This window comes from Daktulosphaira vitifoliae, unplaced genomic scaffold, assembly GCF_025091365.1.
Source record: "Daktulosphaira vitifoliae isolate Bord-2020 unplaced genomic scaffold, ASM2509136v1 Scaffold_3, whole genome shotgun sequence".
NCBI lineage: Eukaryota > Metazoa > Arthropoda > Insecta > Hemiptera > Phylloxeridae > Daktulosphaira > Daktulosphaira vitifoliae.
In genome coordinates, this window is record NW_026099574.1 from 24,118,032 (window position 1) to 24,138,768 (window position 20,737).

General features: G+C 23.7%; 2 protein-coding genes across 6 annotated transcripts in view; one reads left to right on the forward strand and one right to left on the reverse strand.

Moving 5' to 3' along the window:
• The window catches only part of LOC126901338 (melanocortin receptor 5-like), a 95,847-nt gene that overhangs the window by 68,425 nt on the left and 6,685 nt on the right, over positions 1-20,737 (reverse strand). For 4 of the 5 annotated variants that reach the window (XR_007703027.1, XR_007703028.1, XM_050677737.1 and 1 more), the window contains exons 2-5: positions 11,811-11,919; positions 6,930-7,038; positions 5,187-5,401; positions 4,247-4,439 (exon numbers count right to left, since the gene is read on the reverse strand). Coding sequence is in view for 3 of the 5 variants with exons in the window: in XM_050677737.1 (XP_050533694.1) it covers positions 4,247-4,439; positions 5,187-5,401; positions 6,930-7,038; positions 11,811-11,838 (545 nt within the window). In the remaining 2 variants the exon portion in view is untranslated. Of the gene's footprint in view, positions 1-4,246; positions 4,440-5,186; positions 5,402-6,929; positions 7,039-11,810; positions 11,920-12,243; positions 12,367-20,737 lie in introns of those variants that run through there. The other variant, XM_050677738.1, reaches the window with a different exon arrangement.
• On the forward strand, positions 1,209-2,718 carry LOC126901346 (uncharacterized). Its single transcript, XM_050677751.1, has one exon. It carries the CDS (start codon positions 1,641-1,643, stop codon positions 2,328-2,330), a length of 690 nt encoding a protein of 229 aa, XP_050533708.1. The 5' UTR covers positions 1,209-1,640; the 3' UTR covers positions 2,331-2,718.

Genomic DNA, 20,737 nt, shown 5'->3' on the forward strand with positions numbered 1-20,737 from the left:
TACTAGTGAAATTTGTTCATTAATTGTTCAAATAAACTTATAATATTAGGTAAGTTTATATATTTAATAAATAACTTCGTTTAGTAGTGTAACTCTTTACATAAATATAATTTTTGTCATCTAAGACTATAAAACTTGGCCGCCTCCTATACCTAAAAATTAATTTTTTTATTTTTGTTGTCTCAAAATATTAATATGAAACAATTAGTAATCATTTTAAAAGTTACTACCGCTTAATTTTTAACGTCCACGGGTCATATAGTCTTTGTGTGAATAGATACAGGAAAAACATTCATTAAACTAAACTTCTTCTTTTACTCAGAATGAACTTTGATAATTTTACTAACACTACTCGCGTAATAGCTGCTGCTGAAGCATTTGATCTGTTAAGTTCCCCTAAAGAAAAACGGAAGTATTGGATTCATCCTTATAATTCCAATAGGGAATAACATAAAAGATTTATAGAATTTTACCAAAATATTAGAATGTATGAAGACAAATTTTTTTAATACTATCGTATGAGTATAAAATCATTCGATNCCAAAATATTAGAATGTATGAAGATAAATTTTATTAATACTATCGTATGAGTATAAAATCATTCGATGAATTACTTCAAAAATTAAAACCATCGATAACGAAAAAAACCACTAGATTTCGAGAGCCAATTTGTTCTGAAGAAAGATTAACACTTACTTTAAGGTCAGTAGTGAAATTAACATTTAATTTTTTTATTTATATCAATAATAATTGTAATTAACTATCGGTGTTAGGGAATTGTGGTAATGAAAATTTGATAGATACTTCAGTGAATCAATTGACACATTCAAATTGTATTATACTTATATTAAAGGTCATAAGTGGCCGGAATAATTTTTTTGAAGCATAATTCCCCGAAGTTTCCCTTTCATATACTTATGGGATGGACACTGCTATCTAAAAAACTCTCCTTATAATGAAAGTTTTTCATGGTTATGAACATAACTCTATCAGGGTTATAGCCAATGAAGGGTAAATAACCCAACCTTAACTTTTATAAAAATTTAACTAAAGTTACTTTTATGAGGATAAATTTTTAATTGTTATAAATACCTCAACATGTATATATATATATATATATATATATATATATATATATATGAAAATTTGGTTTAGTGAAGTATTTATTAGTCTATGGTCATTAAAAAATATTTTATTTTACTGTGTATTCTGCATAAAAACGAATTTTATACTCCTATTACTTTGGAAATGTTTAATTAAAAAGTATTTTTGAAGTGGCCATTTATTACAGTAGCGTAATTTTGAGATATTTGTCTGAATTTTTAAAACAAAAGGGTTTTTCCAATATTTGGTGATTATAAGTTCAACAAAATTAAAATCGTGTTCTTTTAACGTATTGGTCAAGTGAGAGCTCAGAAAAATGAATGACAGACACAAAAAAAAACACATCATAGTAAAATTAAACCTTTTCAATGATCATTGAAGCTGAAATTTAAGAATCATAAAACATTTTCAGATTTTTATCTACGGGATCAAACTTTGTAGCTTTACAATTTGAATTTTTATTGGGAAGAAGTACAATAGCTTTAATTATACGAGAAACTTGTCAATTTTTGTGGACCATTTTACAGCCTGAAGAAATGCCTTTACCTGATCTTGAAAAATGGATGGATGTTACTAATCAGTATTATAAAAAAACTAATTTTCCCAATTGCATAGGAGCTGTAGACGAAAAACATATTCGTTGCCAAAACCCTCATGAAGCAGGCTCTTTTTTTTTTAACTACAAAAAGTATTTTTCTATGTTATTAATATGCGTAGTAGATTCCGAATATTGTTTTATCGCTATCGACGTAGGTGCTTATGGTAGAGAAGGTGACTCGACTGTCTTTAAGGACTGTCCATTTGGCAGAAAACTTTATTCAAACCAGCTAAATCTTCCTGCGCCTACTTGTTTGCCAAACACAACTAGCTCACCGCAACCATTTGTTTTAGTGGCCGACAAAGCTTTTGGATTACACCAAAATTTATTGAGACAATTTCCAGGACGAAACCTCACTCAAAAAAGAAGAATATTTAATTATAGATTGTCAAGAGCTAGAAGATTAGTAGAATGTGCTTTTGGAATCCTTGCTAACAAATGGAGAATTTTGCACACAACGATTTTAGTTGAGCCAGATTTTATCAATGAAATAGTTAAAGCCTGTTGTATACTACTAACTATGTACGCAGAAGAGACGGCTACAATTTTGAGGATACGTTATCTAATTTTTTGGAGGATTATTAGGTTAGTGGGGGAACTGGATCTCGTCAACAAGGGATTGAAGTAAGAGACTATTTTGCTGAGTATTTTATGAACAATAGGGCTGAGCCCTTTCAAAACCGATATTTTAAGTGGGGTATGTATGAACTTTGATATCAATAATACATTGACATATTTGTACTTAATCTCTTTTATATTTTATAATGTATTTTAAATATGCACCCCATACATCCACAAAAGTATTTTCTAAATTCTATAGATTTTGTAAGTCATAATAATAATAATAATTTATAAACAACATAAAATATTATTTTTAATTTAAAAAAAACGCATGAAAAATAAAAAATAAATATGCAAAACAATTTGCGAATTATTACATCTTCCAAAACCGTACGATTGAACCGTACATGTGTGATGGTGGTGATAAGATATAATGTGTTTTGATAGCAAACGGTAGAACGGCAGCGCCGTCAAACCGTGACATGAGACGGTTTTGAAACGTACCGGACGGTCGATAACGGCGATACCGTGTAGTATGACGCTATTGATTTAAACATGCATATTCTTGATGAACGGTATAACCGTACGGTTATGACCGTACGGCGCAACCGTCCTAGTGTGTCGGGGCCCTATGGTTTTGTAAGACTAAAGGATCTAACAAAAATACCGATTGCACTGCCACCGATATTATGAAACGTAATAAATGACAATATTTTTTCTGGAAGTCAAAATCTTTAAACAATTATAAAACGTAAACGGTTATTCGGATAAAAAAAATTATAAGAACAAAATTATTTGTAATTTTTTTTCTATCATATTATCAAATCAAAAATAGTGGTTCCCATTTAAAAAAATTATAAATAAACTTTTTTATCCCTGACGGAATAAAAAAAAAAATTATTTAACTTCATATTATTGTAGAGTTTTATAAACTTAATAAGTTTTCTTTTTACAAAAATTTTAAATTCTCAATAGTTTCTGAGAAAATAAGCGTCTTACCAGATTTCGATCACTCTGTATACAAAATACTAATGTACTTTTTATTTCAGTATATAATTGAAAATTTAATAAAAGCAAATTAATTAAACCTAATATTATTCAATCGTACTTTTTAAAAGACAACAAAATAGTAGATATATTCATTGTATACGCACATAAATTTTGGATATATAAATGTAATAAAATATCATTTAGAAGAAAGAATACTAACTGTATGAATTGGAAAAAAATTACACTAAATGATAACTTAAAAATTATTTCTATTATTATTTATACCCTTGTATGTAATAGAAGTAAAATCATTCATATAAAGAGAATTTAGTTATATAAATAACACATAAAACACAATTCTGTTTACTAAAAAGTTGTGCCTACTTTCTAATTTATTTATTACCACAATAATAGGTTATAACAGTAGGTTAAAATAATACTAATAAGGGTACATTATAGTTTATGATACAGGTAAAAGCATTACAAATCTGAATAGCACTCATTGTATTTACGGTAAGTACACTTACTTTTACTATAAATAATAATGTATTACCATATTTACCTTGAAAATGTATCATATTTAATCATTAGACTTGATAACTGAGTTTTCAACGTTATAATAATGTACTTAATTTTGCATTTTTTTAATTTCTTAAATTGTTGCATTAAATATGAAAGCAAATATAAAGCTAATGCTTAACTGTGTGTTTTTGCTAAAGAATAAATGTCATTTTAAAGAGTTATGATTCCTATTGTAGTACTGAGTAAATAAAATTGTCCCAAAATGAAATGGGTACCTAAGCCATCTATCAAAGAAATGTTAAGGTTAATATACTAAGCCAAAGATTGTTATTTTAGTTTTTAATATTAGAGTGCTTCACTACATTCAATTAAATTATTTTTTATAGCGAATCTAATGTATTATCTTACAATTTTCATCAATTATTTGTTCATGGTACAATAATTAAAGAAAAACATTAAAATTTCTCTTACCTGTGAGCTGCTACATACATTTTGAAATAAACAAGAATTAGCATGACACAGGGCGCAATAAAAGCTGTTAACAACAACACCATGCCGTGTGTCTTTTCCGTGACTGATATAGATAATTTATCATGAATTAAGAATTCTTTAAATAATATTGGAGATGCCAAAGCAGCCGAAATACTCCAAACGGCACCTATGACTAAAAAAGTAATTTTAATAGTAACATAATATTTAAATAATTTTTTTAATTGTTTATTAAAAAAAATTATTTTAACTACAAAGTGAAATCATTTATAAAAATTAAAATTATTAATGTGACTATAAGCTCTAATATAGAAAAACGAAAAAACTAAACAATATAAAATATTATTTTTGTATATTTTAATAAAATATAAATAAATCCGGTTAAACAATTTCAGCTTAAAATATATATACTAAAATATAATTCATATGCATGTATAATGGAAAATCTATTGTAATATTATACAAGCTTAGCTTACAATAGGGAATGTAAAATATAAATAATAATCATAATATTAAATTTATTAAAAATAACTAAAAATCATTAATTTAATACTACCATTTTATACTTATTTTGAACGTTATTATAAACGATATGAACAATATTAATGTAAAAATGTATCCAATGAAAAATATGCTCACACTCATAAAAATCGTTGCGAAGTGTTTATCAAAATGTCAACATTTTCGTTGCATAGTGAAAGAAATTATTTATTTTTTAAGTTTAAAATAAACTTTGTAAATTAAATATAGTGTTTTATAGTAAATTACTATTCTAAAAATAGTTAATTAGAACTTTCCCTTTATTTTGTTACATATACATGTAAAAACAACATTTTACGAAGTAAACTTAGGTAACCTGATAAATTTAAAAAAATATCACTCAAAAGGTGTGTAATATATATTTTAACAGAAATATACTAACCAAAAGCACTTTTTTGTCTTGTTACATTTGTAGCATAGTGTAGTGGGCTCAATACTGCAGTATACCGATCCATAGCTATAACAAGTATTGAAAAAATGGTCGAAGTAGCTACGAACACGATTAATGTTTTATTTACGTTTTTAACGTCAGATACCAGTAAAGGGCCAAGAATTATAGAAGACAGCAAATCAGATGCAATGAGACTGCCAACAAATCTATTTGATAAGTACAACATTTTTATTAGGTTTGATTAAATAATAAATATTATTAAAAGTTTAAAAATTCCAATATAATATTTAATGAATTTTAATATATAAATTTATAGTTTATCGAGTTAAACTAAATGAAATAGACATAAAACTATTAAAGCTATTGAGTGAAATTATTTACTTCTATATATTTATGGAAATATATTATATACAAGTATATTTTCACAAATGTATAGAAACTAAGTATTTTCATCTTGATATGAAACACTAAGTTAAGTTCCCACAATGTAATAGTCAAAATGTAATTTAGTTGAAACAATAAACATTTTCATATGCTTTGTTTGCCATGGGTATTTAATTAAAACTACTGATGTGCATCAATCTCCATACAAAGTTATTTCATGTTTTATGTTAATATTTTACAAATTTAAAAGTAAAAAATTATGTTCAAACGATGCAATTTGATTACAAGAACTTTGTATTAAATTATTACAAGAACAAAAAAATTTGTAGTATTTACATTTTTTAGGAGAAAATACCCGAGTATGCAAAACTTTTGATAACAATCAACTAAAGGAATAGAAATTAATTTTCTTTCAGTATTTTCGATATTATTATATCTATATTTATGACTCATTAGTCATTAGGTCTTAATGGGTTTAATGAAGTTCATTATAATTTATTATGAAAGAATGACAAAACCTACAAAATTTTGTTTCTTAAAATTATGCTCCTAATATGGAACAGTTGGTGTTCCTTATATTGAATGACCAATTTTAAGAAAGCTGTAAATATCATTTGGAATATTTGAATTACATACAAGATAAAATTAAAATTTTAAAAGTAAACTTGATAAATATATTTAAAATAATGATTATGAATATGTAAAATTAATTAAACCACTAATAAAACACACAAAACATTAATACTTATGTTGTGGCCAACTAACTGTTTTTGCATCTTAATGTATAATTGGTAAATAGATACATGGGTTAATATAAATCATAAGTTATAATCAATGGTTCTATTAGTTAAGGAGAGATCAACATGTCCCATATTGGGTACCACCTATCCTATAAACAAGTATTCTCTCCTAGTATTTTAGCGCATAGCTTATGAAATACAAAAAATTCTCCGTTACAATATGTTATGCATTAAAAATTGTTACAAAAATGTTATGAATAAATTCATTTTAAAATAAAAATTGATTTGGTTTAAAAATTTCTATATTACTATGTAGTTCAAGCTTTGTTCCCTTTGTAAAAAAATCTCTTAAATTAATTTTCCTTTAATATCAACCCTTATATAAAATTAAATACTATCAAAACAAAACCTGTGAGTAAATAATTAGGAATTTATTTTAATATAATGAGGTTAATTTAAACTGTCTTCAATTTAAATATAAAATCCTTCATTTATATTATAAATGAAAATATTATTTACAGTAATATTGATTTTTGAAAACTTAATTAAACTCATTAAAATAAAATAAAATGTTACTAATATTTATTATAATTAAATGATAGGATAATACCTATTTGAAGGAGATCGAAGTGAAGGTTTTTTATAAAACATAACTAGTACAACAATGTTGAAAAATGCGCCGATCACAGCTAAGAACCCAATGCACGTAATTTTGACCGCTGAAACAAAATAAATATAATTTAATTCACCAATTAAATATTTTTATATTTAACATAGAGAATTAAAATATATAATAATAATACAGTAATAATATCTGACACGGCACCGCACGGCATTTTTATATCTTAATACGACCTCTAGTCTTATTATATATGATATATATAATAATCTTATTGAGTCTTACTCTTTTTTCAAAGTATTTTTCTTCTACTTTTAAACCACCAATGACTTCTGTCACTCTATTTAGTAGCAGTCACATAATTATTTACGTATATTTCTATCATTTACCATATTAATATAGTTTATTAATATGTACTAATGTAAAAAGCCGTTTGGCGATTATTATTTCAAATAAATAAATAAATTCCACACAAATTATGTAAAAAATAAAAGTATTTTAATTAAGTAACCTTGAAGAATTGTTTTCCAATAAATAAATAAAAAAAACAATGTTAAATTACCAAAATAAGAACAATAACTATACCATTGCTAAATATATATTTTTAATTCAATTTAAAATTCTATATGATATTCCTGTGGTACATATCAATAATTAGTACTTGAATATCATTAATAATATAGGTTTTATTAAAAATCAGTAGTAGCTAATAGCATTCTTTTTCAAAATAAAAGGTATTAATTAAAAGAAATAAAATAAATCAAATTAACGTCAATTTCAATTTGCGGATTTATTCAGTATTTACCAAGATTTAATACGAAATTTATGTAACTCTACGTATATTATACATACAGAATGAATAGTGACTAGTTTTGAATAATTGAATAATTTTTGCTCTTCTACATTTTTTCTTAAATGTTTGTATTGTTAAAAAAATTGTTTTTTTTTTTTTTTTTAAATTTTTAAATACAACTAAATTTTAGGAGTTATCTTACAAAATATTTTAATATATTTACAAGTAGATTCGCACTAAACATTTTTGAACTATACATTTTTTTTTGCTAATCAAGTATAATTTGAGCATCTTTTTTTGTAAAAAAAATTATAACCTTTTTCCATCATTTTTGTTGGTGGCATAGATTTTAACAGTAAGCTAAGTTTGATGAGTTCAATTTACTATAAATGTATATAACTAAAACATTTATCGTCAAACTGCGTTTCATAATTGAACCACTTATTTGAAAACAACATAATAATATAAACAATGTAAAACACAAAGTTTTGAAAATCTTTGAAAAGTTTTTAGTGCATTTTTTTTTATTAGGAGCTAAACATAGGAAATTTTTGTATTACTTCATCCTAATTGTATCTCCAAAGTTCAATCATTTTCATCATATGAGTTCCAAACTCCGTTCTCTCCTTGTGCACGACTTTGAATTGCATAAGTTTTGTGTTATAATGAAACATTTTATGCAACAATGACAATACTTTAAGTTAATTTCAAACAATTATGTGTAATTTTAATTAGTTAATTTGATATCTAAAATTCTATTCCCCTTTAAAATACTGATTATCTCGTTATTTTATTATCTTTATTACTGTGTATTAAAAATAGTATTTTATTACACGTACAGTAAAACAAAGAATATTCAGACATCTAAAAAAAATTATTTGCTTCTAGAAAAATGGTCATAATCTTACAGACATATAAACATAGTTTAATCACTCGTTTAAATATTTTTCTAAAGGTGTTGATCTTAAAGATCTGTAAGACGATGGCAGTTCGAGAGGTAATTTATTTTTTCTAGACGATGTCTGTATACTTACTGAACTCACTGTAATTATTTTAATAAGAAATAACATTATTTAATTTGTACTAACATTATTAGTTTTTAATACGTAACTAAATATACAAAAAAAAATAATAGATATAATTTTAAATACATTATAAAATTTTCAATATATTTAAAATATTATTTAAATTTTTCTTACGCCAAAGTGCTTAAAAAAATTATTTGTTATAGAATAATTTGTAATGATTTTCTTGGCTTCCGGTGTAATTACGCCAATTACTGGCATTACAAAAAAGTTATTGTGTTCAACGAAGTTAAAAAAGCGATCATCCAATATATAAAATCATTTTATATAGTTTACTTTTTAAAAATCTTAGAAGAAAATATTAGAACTAATGAAGAAGATTGACATTATTTTATTATACGTCCACGTCTAACGTATCTTTAACAAATAGTAACGCAAGTAGTGTCAATATAATCAATCAATGTAACTGTTCCAATCGCCTTCTTCCTCTGTACAATTTTTAAGTATTTTATATCTTTCGTATCATGATAAATAGAATTTAACAAAAACCCTAGCTATTTCAAAGCTATTAAAACTATATTAGTTTTCTTTTAATTTATTATAATTTAATCTATTCTAGTTTTTTTTTGGTAGTTGTTTCCAAATAAATAAAAATAAATACTAAAATTAATGGTATAATTTTTTCCCCGTGTTTCTGGCACATTAATTTCATTTTTTCAAAGTCAACATGCATATATAATGAGATTTTTGTGCATTTTTAAAATTATCTACAATAGTCTAAGATATTCATTTTTATTTACATTTTATTACAGCAGCAGCATTTCGATGCTGCTGTAATAAAATGTATATATAATACATATACCACTGTTAATGTCTGGCCTTAATTAAGTTATTTTATTCTAATCATGAATTCTACATAAAACACGTCAGCTACCTTAATTTTTTAATTCCTTCGTCAAATTATTTAATTAACTCCATAAGAATCGTCTGACAATTTATTTTACAACACAGCATAGAGTAACCGTAAAAAAAGCTATAATTTTCACCAACAGATTTAATATGTAACAGAGCTTACATCATTTAATCTATTTAATCAATTAAATCTTAAATAAAATCTAAAAACAAAAGAACATGCTTGCTTACAAGCAACAAACAAAAATAATTAAAGAATTGTTATTTTATTTCAATGAACTAGTTTAAAAACATGAAGTATAGTAATTTCAATTAAAAACAAAATAGACGTTTTTAGTGTTAACAACCATTATCAAATTTAACACTAGTATTCGTGAATGCAACATAAAGTTATTTTAGTATGTTTATATCATTATAACATTTTCATGAAACAATAAGAAATTCAGTAATAACGATTAATAAAGGTCTTTTATTACTTAACGTTCAAATTTTTGCTAAAACTCGTTGACAATACTTTAGTCTAAATATACAAACAATCTATGCAAAAAAAAAATTGTTTATTTTATTAGAAGTTCAATTATTTCAATTAAGCTATTAATTTAAAAATGTATAAATTACTGAATTATCATTTAAAGATAATTTATGGGAAGTGATTTCAAGTAATACACTAGAAAATCAACATAACACTACACAATTGTACATGTATTTAAAAAAGATGTCAATGGGTTCTGTTCCTCCGAATTATATTATAGATACAAGGTTTAACTTGATATTATTTTGCAGAAAAAGTAAAATTTTATTTTTAAAAAATCCTCCTTAATACCTCTCCCATCTTCAGAAATAAAATCTTGACTACGTGCTTGTACAAAATCATTAAAAAATTGCAAATGAGACGCATGATAAAATTTAAATGATCAAGATTTAATGTTCTCAATTTTATGAAATACTGGAAAGTAGAACAGCTCAATCTGTTTAGTTAATCTTAAGCTTTTGACATCGATATTCATAAAATAAATATTATTTAACAATTAGACTCTTTTCTGGTATAATAGATCAAACTACTGAGTTTAAACAGATCTCGTTGAAATTACATATGAAATTAGATAGATATGCGGGAAAGTGAGATTAATTGTAATATATTTATCATTATCATAATATGGGATAACAGTGAGCTTGTTAGTGTGCACAATAATGATCTTTTATTTAACCTTTTTGTTTAAGAAAATCAACACTTCTATTTATACATTATATTCATATTCTTAGAAGAACTTGATTCTTTTCAAATTTCAAAAAATAATTTCGAGAAATATTTAACAAATGTATACTGTTTAATCATATTATATTATATACACGTTTCAGCCATAAATCAATAATTAGTTCTATTTAAATCATGAATATTGATCACTATTAAAATCTCTCTCTACCGAGAAGAAATCTATAAATTATACCTCTCATTTTTTTTACTCTAATCTTAATAATTAAACGCAGTGTGTCAACCCTAATTTTAAGTGTAAAAAGTGTATTAACGTTAGATAAAATATCAAAATTTATTGTATACTATTTATCTGTAATAATTTATATATTTTATGTTTACTTATCAATAAACAATAACATTGTCAGAACAAAACAATTGTAATTTTTGAAGAAACAAAATATTATAAAATGCATAGCAATTCTTTTTTTATAAGCCCTGCTCTAACTGCATACTAGAAATCGTTACATAAAAATTGAGATTATCATTGTCAGAATTTTTACATATTGAAATTGTGAACTAAAAATCAAATTTGTGTTAATAAACTATTATTTAATAGAGTTACTGAAGTCATTCTAAGAATAATGAAACATTTACCCGGTAAGATTTCATTTATTAATAGTCAATAATAATATTATTTCATAACACTCCAATCACAACTCAAATAAAGATAACTCTCACTTTTATACAAAGCCTTTCAATTTTTATTTTAATCTTTTATTTATAGTTAAAAAAATAAGTGTGTAACATATTTTAAAAAGTTTTGAGTAACGATACAAACCATAAATAGGTAAATAACACTATCCCAATAATAAGCAAACACTTGCAATATTCTCAGAATATTATTACAGTTACTTAAATGTAATTACACCTATGTATTTGATATTTACCATATTGCCAATCCTGGTCAACGTGCATAATGAATCATCCGCGGCCAGTGTATAGTAATCGGCATTTTTACTATTTTAGATTTACCATTGGTGGTTTTGTTTGGTGTAACTGTAAACAAATAAACTGAAATCAATCAATCATTCTATAATAATTATGAATAAACTAAACACTAAACAAATATACTGAAACACTATTATCATATATGTCAACACACTCCTTATTTTCTTATGGAACAAGTTAATAGCGCAAAATTTTGCAATCGATAAATTATTACGAAAATGTCAAATTGACAGATAATTAATCCAAGTGATTACACTCAAAATCTCGTGTCACCAAAATATAACAGGATAAAAATATAAAACTAATAAAAAGAGATGACTTTTTTCCATAATTATAATTTACGATTATAAAGAAGGTTATTGTTATAACTACCTATTAACATGTAACAATTTGGTATTAAAATTCAGGATTTACAATATTTAAATTATGTTACAAAAACAAATACTTTCAATTATTTCATACATGCATCCTAATTTTAAAAAATGTTTAAAAAACGTCTAATGTAAAAATTTTGAAAAGGAACTTGATAAAAAATGTAATAATATTTTCAATAAATTAAAGGACATTATACTACTGTTTTATTTGTTTAACGCAGCGATAAATATTACAGAAATAAATTAATTGAAAATGTATATTGCATTTAATTGGTAATGCTTTCAAAATCAATTTGTTTTCTAAAAATAATATAGCACGCCAACAATTATAATACAATATTAATTATTATTTTTAACTTAAATTTACATAGCATTTTTTTAATTTACAAATGGTTTTTAAAATAGGGTGTAACGTCTGTTGAATGTACGTTTAATAAAAGCATTATAAATAAAAAGTTTAGTTTAATAATAATTAACATAAAATAAAATATATTTTCTATTGCATTATCATTTATATTTTTTAATAATGCAAATTACTATTAAAAAATACGTGTTATATGTAGAACAGCTCGTAATAATTTTAATCACTCTTATCAAATAAATAGATCTTGACCTTGAAATACACACAATTTTGTTTACCTCGTTTTATATTCTAAGTTCATTAACAGATCATTTAATATTTTTAATAGTCTTTTATTCATTATATATAATTCAAATTTAACTCTTTAAAATTAATTCTTAAGAAATATTTACAGAAAAATCATCATTTGGGATAATTTTATTAAGCTTATTTATGTAATTACTATAAAACTTGTTTAATGATTTTACTAAATGTAAATATAATGCTAACAATTATATTTAATATAAATATTAGTTTGTAATCAGAAAAGAAATTTTTAATTACAATTATTTTGTTTAGATTTAATTTTATATAAATTAATTTAAATCAGATAATTAATTTGAATTCTTTATTTTATGCGTAATTATTCAACGGAACTTTATTTTAAAAAGTGTATAGTATACTTTTTTTAAAATTATAATGGATTTTTTTGAAATTAGGTTGATATGTTATTATATGTAATATATTAATAAACTTATTTTAATATTTATAATAAGTAAATGTTTAATAAAATGTTTAAACTTACTTTTTAACTTCCTTGCGCGTATCCATTTGGGACATTTAATTCAATTATTTAACATAGATTTTATTTTAAAACAAAAAGTTTTGTTAGTGTTAAATGTACTAGTACTTTATTAAAATAATATGTTTAATAATATACACAGGTAAATGAATTTGAACTAGAACCTTAAAAAGGAGTATAATCATGTTTTGTTCAACAAACTCATTTTACTAAGTACGTTTTAAATCAACAAAATAAGATAAACACTATTTTTCAATGATAAATATCAAAATTAAAATACAAGCAGAATGGATTCATCGCTAACTTAACGAACCAACTACATTATAGAAATTTGTATGTTAACTGTATTTTTTTATTTTGATTTTTAAAGTCCATTAAAGGCATAGTGGCCTTTACCAAAGGAGGAGGTTAATTGGAGGCCACTCCAATTACCAAACTGATCTTTCGCTCGGCAAATGAAGCCGCCCGTGACCGAGTTTCGAACCCAAAACAATGCGCATCAAGCACTGCCGCGTTACCGACTCAGCCTCCCTTTGTTAAATAAATTGTTTAAATTAATTTGTCACTTAATGTACCTATTAAAATTAAAGTATAAAACATTTTTTAATCCAATAATATTAGTTTGTGAAATATTTTTGTATCATGTTGATATACCCTTAACTGATGCTCACGTAAAGTTGGCAATAGACTTCAGTTAGAATGTCAGCCTTATATCCAATTCATTTACTATTTTCTCTTTTCTTTTTTTCTTAATTTTAATAATACAATTTTCAATATATTCTTGTTACACTAATTCTGATGTAATATTTATTTTACAAAACACTTATCGTGCCCGGCGTAGTCGAGTACTCTCATCGGAATCAGTAGCCTAAGAGTCGACGGCCCAATGAAGCTTATGTGTCGAAGCGTGTTAGGCCTCTAGGTCCCAGAGTCTGGGGTGGAACATAGTATAATAGATGAGCAAAAATAACTTAAAACATTTGAGAATTAATTATTACATGGAAAAAAAATGTCAGCGCCTAAATTTATTATTACTTTTTAATATCACGATTTCTTATAAAACTTATGCTTTTTAAAATTCACAAAATAAATTATTTTCTGGCTCTTTAGATGGAACAAAAATTTATTATTTTTTGTATATTAAATAATAAATTACTTTATTAGTCTTATTTATCATGCAATTGTTCGTTATTAAAAATTATTAGTATTCATTTCAGCTATTCTAAAAAAAGTTCAAATAATTAATTTCAATTCAAAATCATTTAATCGTATGTTTTTTTGTCGAGTAAAACATAAAAGAGTTTATTATTACAAGAATTTCTATTTCCATACTATTTTCCCATAATAAATAGTAAAATCGGTTAGTTAAAATATTTTTATTTCAAAAAAACCTATCAATTGCAAGGTTTTTCACATTATATAAAACCAATATTGTTAGTGAAATACAGCGTATGGTATATAAGTTCTATCTTGATAGACGAATACGATATGAAGGTCGTCGCATTCAAAGTACGTATAGAACACGCAAAGTAAAGTCGCTTAATATATTGATATCTTATGACAAAATAGCTAAGTTAGTTATGAATTTTAATTTGAGAAATAATAATTAAATAATTACGAAATCCTAAAATGTTCACTCTAATTTTAAGATTATTATTTAATTAATAATAAGTATTACATCTAATGTATCTAGTGAAAAATCGTTAACTTATTTTTTAGTGTACTTAAAAATACATGAATATTTATTGTCAAATATGGTCAAGAAAAAATAATCAAGCCCATTATATTTATTGATTGTCTGTAAACCCTATTATTAATGTATAATTTTGCTGTCGAAAAGTTTCGAAACCCTATTGATTTTTTAAAATGAACGAAGTGCACTAGAAATCGTGATGGTGTTGTTGTTGACGTTGAACATTATACTTTAAACAAAATTAATTAAATGGAAAGCTATGTAGAAGAGAACCTGAAAATGCGATTTAAGTCAAATAAAATGTAATAAATTTCAATTCATATATTAACTGTTGAAAACAATATTTGTACCGGATCGGCATGTATTAAGAAAAATCAATTTGACCTTGTCCTAAATAATAATTTAGGTGTCTTCTATCTTACCAACTATCGAGTAGTAACACAAAATTTCAATATTCAAATTAAATATTAAAATAGTTCAGTCGAACTACTATTATACATGAAACAATAATATAAATAAAAGTAAAAACGAAATAGTTGAAACGCTTCAAAAGTAATTTTACAAAATGTGTTATTCAAATACCTAATGGTTAATATTATTATAAACCTCAGATGAAATGGAGATCAAAATAAAACTAGTATGTTAATTGTCAATCTGAATCTCTACATTTTTTTGAGCAATGGTGTCATACATAAATTTGTCAATTAATTGTTTATAAAAAAAATGTAATGATCGAAAAAACTGTTTTTTCATTGTTTGTAAACTTCTAATAAGGTAGGCGTAAAATTGACAAAATAACAGACTGTATAAATTCAAATAAATTCTGTATTACACCCCTCCTAACCCTATAAATTCAGCCCATCTGTTAAAATCAAAACATTACATTCCTATTTATAATATTTGAAAATATACTTAAACAAGCAAAAGATTTTAATGGTAAATTAAAATAATTAAATAGTAATTGACCTAATGCGAATGAACTACAAACATGTCATAAAAAACTTGAATAGTTTATTCGTATTAACTAAAAGTTTTAGCTAAGTGCTACTTCGTGTTAAGTAAAAACTATAAAGTATTCACATAGTTTACCTTAAGGTCACGAAGAGTGTATGATACAGTTACTTTGTGTTACTTAAGGATGAGATATGATTAATATGATGTAAAAGTCCCTACAATTGTGATAAGCATGTATTTACACTTACGAGTAATTGTATTACTTGTTTTATGATATCAAAACTAAATTTCAAGATTGATCGAATCTTTCAGTAAATATAAAATGTAGTCGTTAAAAATTGTTCACAAAATAAAAGTTTTTATTAATTTTTTTAAATGAATTAATAATATATAATATTGTATTAAATACGTTAGTATAAAGTACAACGAATTTACGGTAAGGAGATAATTTATTCGTACCTTTCCTTATTTTAATTTCAAGTATGTCTGTACTTATTATTTTAGTTTGTTTCCTTATAAATCCTAATCTCAATAATCATGATAAATTCTTTAAGTAATCACAGTATAATAAAATGAATATGAAGGCATTTTAAAACGAAATTGTTATACTGTACCGTTGACGAGTACACGGCTAACATTGACGACGATAATGTAATTATAATACGAACTAACACAATAAAAAAAAACCGTATAAATTTGTAACAGTATAAATGAACAGTAAATTTGGCCAAATAGCATGGACAAGTTAATTAAATTTTAAAATTAAAAATTATAAATATTTATCAATTTTGATTGATGGAATCATTAAAATACATTTACAATATAACTATTAGTTATAATAATAGTAAATAATTATTGTTATAATTATTAGTAAGTTTTTCTTTCGAACTAGTCAAGATTAGTGGCAGATTACAAACAAATTTAGGTTAAATTTTAATTGTATATTGAAGAAATGTAATATATTTAATATGGCAAAATCAGCGTTTTAAAACATTTCATAAATTTAATTTAATCACGCATAAGCTTTTTCAAGACATACTGGGTTACGAAATTACTTTTATAAAATTTCAAGAAAGTTTTTGTTAAATAACGTATCGAATGTGTGTTGTAAATATTCGCTTACGTCGCACACTAAATTACATGTCTATTTTCTTTCTAAAAAATAAATATTTTATATCGAATTTAAAAATAAAAAATTATAATTTAATAGTTCTTGTATTTTTATCTTTAGATAATGTTTAAAATGTACTGATTTGAGGCAAAGTAAAAAAAGCATTTCTTAAAAATTGCTATTAAAATCTCACTTCATGTAAAATAATACTTTATTAAAAAATTAATAATTAATAACAAACGCAAAAAATATTACTTAAAAAATAACTCGGCTGTATTAAAAAACAAAAATTTGTATTGAATTCAATGGAAATTGTATTTTATTATTTATATGTAGCGACATGTAGCTTCTTTTAAAAAATATTTCACTCAAATTTCACTAGAATACTACCGCCAAGTTCACCTTAAATCAAGAGCAATATTTAAGTGTAATATTGCTTTTCTCACTACATATTTAATGACTTTTCAACCTTTTTTGCTGTGGTTACACGTTCTTCAATTGATCGTTTAAAGTTCATAGCAGCCGATTATTCGTACTTTCAACCCAAGTTTACAAGAAAATCTGTTATTTTTGTTATCATTGTAATGCGACTTGAATGGCAAGCATGTTTATAGAAATCTAATAAAATTGAACTCATCTCATTTAAACAATTATAGATATACATTTTATGTATTAACAGAAATATTTTTAAAGTATCACAGACTATTAAAATGGTAAAAAGAGATATTAGTAATAAAAAAATATATATAACAATAATTTTAATTTTAAATTTTGCTTCTGATAGAATAATTTAAGTGTATAATAATTTAATTAATAATATAATTCATGAGAATATTGAAATTTTACTACTAATTATAATTAATAGCATTGTAATTATAAATATAATAAAACTGAATAATTTACAATGTTCTAATAGTAGAAGTAATAATTGTTGAATAGTATAAAATTAATATAAATTATTTAAATTAATAACAACCAACCTACTCATCCGTCATTAAAATTTCATAACAAACAAATGAGATTTAACCAAAAATAATTAGTAAATTACTTTATCAGACTATTACTTGAATAACTTGAATGAATTTAAAAAAAATAGTTAAATAAAAAAAATTTTCCTAAATGTTTTATTTGATTTTGTCTAATTAGTATCTTAAAATTATCACGTAATGTCTTATTTAAAAATTCTTATCAATAAATAATACAAAAATTAAACGTTATAACAAACAAATTAATGGAGTTCTACTAAAAATTATTCTACACCGTTTTGAAGGACCAATGCACGACAATAGTTAAATTGCCTATATCATGTGCCGTGTTATCACATAATTATAAGTGTCAAAATTTAAAATGAAGAAATAACAAGGAATAGTAAAATAATGAAATATTAGGTTATTTTAAGGAGGTATAATAAGGTATAAAAATAACTTTTATACATATTATTGCTTATACCATTATTTCAATGCATAGATGTTTCAAATTTCAGAATGTAATTCAAGCTAAAAATAACTTTTCATTGTTAAAATAAAATGTTATTTTTAAAGTTAGCTTGGTGGATAAACGTCTTTATTGCTTTTAAGTTTTACATAAGTCAAAAATGCATAGATCGTGTTTCTAATATCACCATTGATGAGTTCACTATGTATTTTATATTATATTGTTTTTTACAAAAACACTGACACTGCTAATACCCTTTTACAAAATATTTATTAAAAAGTTAAGGAATTTACCTTTCTTGTAGAAAGTCAATGTCACTTAATGGAACACTTAAAAAAACAAAAAAGTTCACTCTATTCTATTATTGAATGACTTGCAATTTTGGAACTACAGTTTTTAGATTTCTTTAATATTTGATTGATGCTACATTACACTCAAGTAAAACACTTTTTAACAAATTTAAAATAATGTCAAAAATTGTCTCTTTGGGGTCATTAAATAAAATATACTTATTACAATGAAATAAACGTATAATTAGTCACACTATAAAATAACTCAAAGTTAATTTTTAATGATTCTACCACTTTTTTAACTCAATTTCACAAACTTTAATAAATGTACATAACATACATTTTTTGTTTTGAAAAATTTAGATATATTGAAATGGTTTGAAAGTAACCTAAGTTTTGTGATGTGTATAGAATGTGAAAATTTAGCGAAAAATATAGTTTATATTATTTTTTAAGCCATTTAACTATTTTTGGACAAAATGTGAAATATCATATATTTTAAGAAATAATTTCTATTCCTGGATGAAAAAGTTTGAAAAAAGCTTATATCAAAAATATTAGATTTAGATTATATTAAACAAATGTCATAATTTTTTTACTTAATATAATATATTAAGTAAATAATTTATCTATAATTATATGGTTAAATTATTTTTCAGTTTTACAGTACATATAAAAGTCAAATATAATATAATTTGATTTACAACAAAAAATATTATATTAATGTAAAATATGATTTTAAAGAAAATGTAAGTTTAAAATTTATCAAAATTATAAATTCTTTATACATAATTATCAAAAAAAATGTTTATGCAAATAAAATACATACATGTATGTATCAAAAACAAACTTAAAATTTCCATGGCATCTTGTGAAAATTGAAGAATAGACTTCTTCAAATTTTCATTAATTATTCAATATTAGTAAATAATTAGTCAATTATTACATTGATAGACATGAATATACTAAAATTTAAAGACAAAAAATTTGTCGTTCAGACCTCTTTATAATAACAACTACTTAAGTTAAATAATACTTTCTTATTTTCTTCATATCATAATTTTTTTAAATCTTTTAGTACCTAAACATATTTATACATTAATAAAATATTTATTTAGAAAATAATTAGTCCGTAGTTTTAATATTAACCTCACAGATAAATCATTTGAAAGTATTATAAACATATTTTTTTATAAAACTAAAGGAAGGTTATTTGCAAATTTTTGTCTTTTCCATAAGCGTTTTGAGAGAAAGATTGGATCTAACCTCACTCACTTCTTTAAAAAAATGTTAAATTTACATCCTTTTAAAACAATTTCAATTTATCCTGAAATTATATCCTTACTAGTATATAGTTAACTTAGTAACTTAGTATATGCTTTCGTTTTAAGAATTGTATTTACTAAAAAAAATATAAATTTTAATACTCACGGATATTTATTTATTTATAAATTTAACGGGCTAAGCCATTTTTACAAAATCAGGTTATTAAACAATTTTATAAAATAATATCAATATAAATATAATTCACAACGATTCAATAGAATATTTGAAATAATATATATATATAAAAAAAAAAAATTACCGTTTTAAAATACAAAATAAGAAAAAGGAAGTAGTTAACAAGATAACATATATATAATATAACATATTATTACAAAAATAGTATTATATTTTTAAAAATATTTCATTGTATAATGATCAACCGTTTTTAACATTAACTTCTCATTGATGTACTCAAAACACTTAAATATATCTTTATTAAAGTCTTATTACGGCTAAGTGGTCAAAATTCGGATCACGTTTCGTCTCACGAGATCACGAATTTTTTCGGGTGTATGGTGTCAACTGTCAAGTATTTAAGCTAA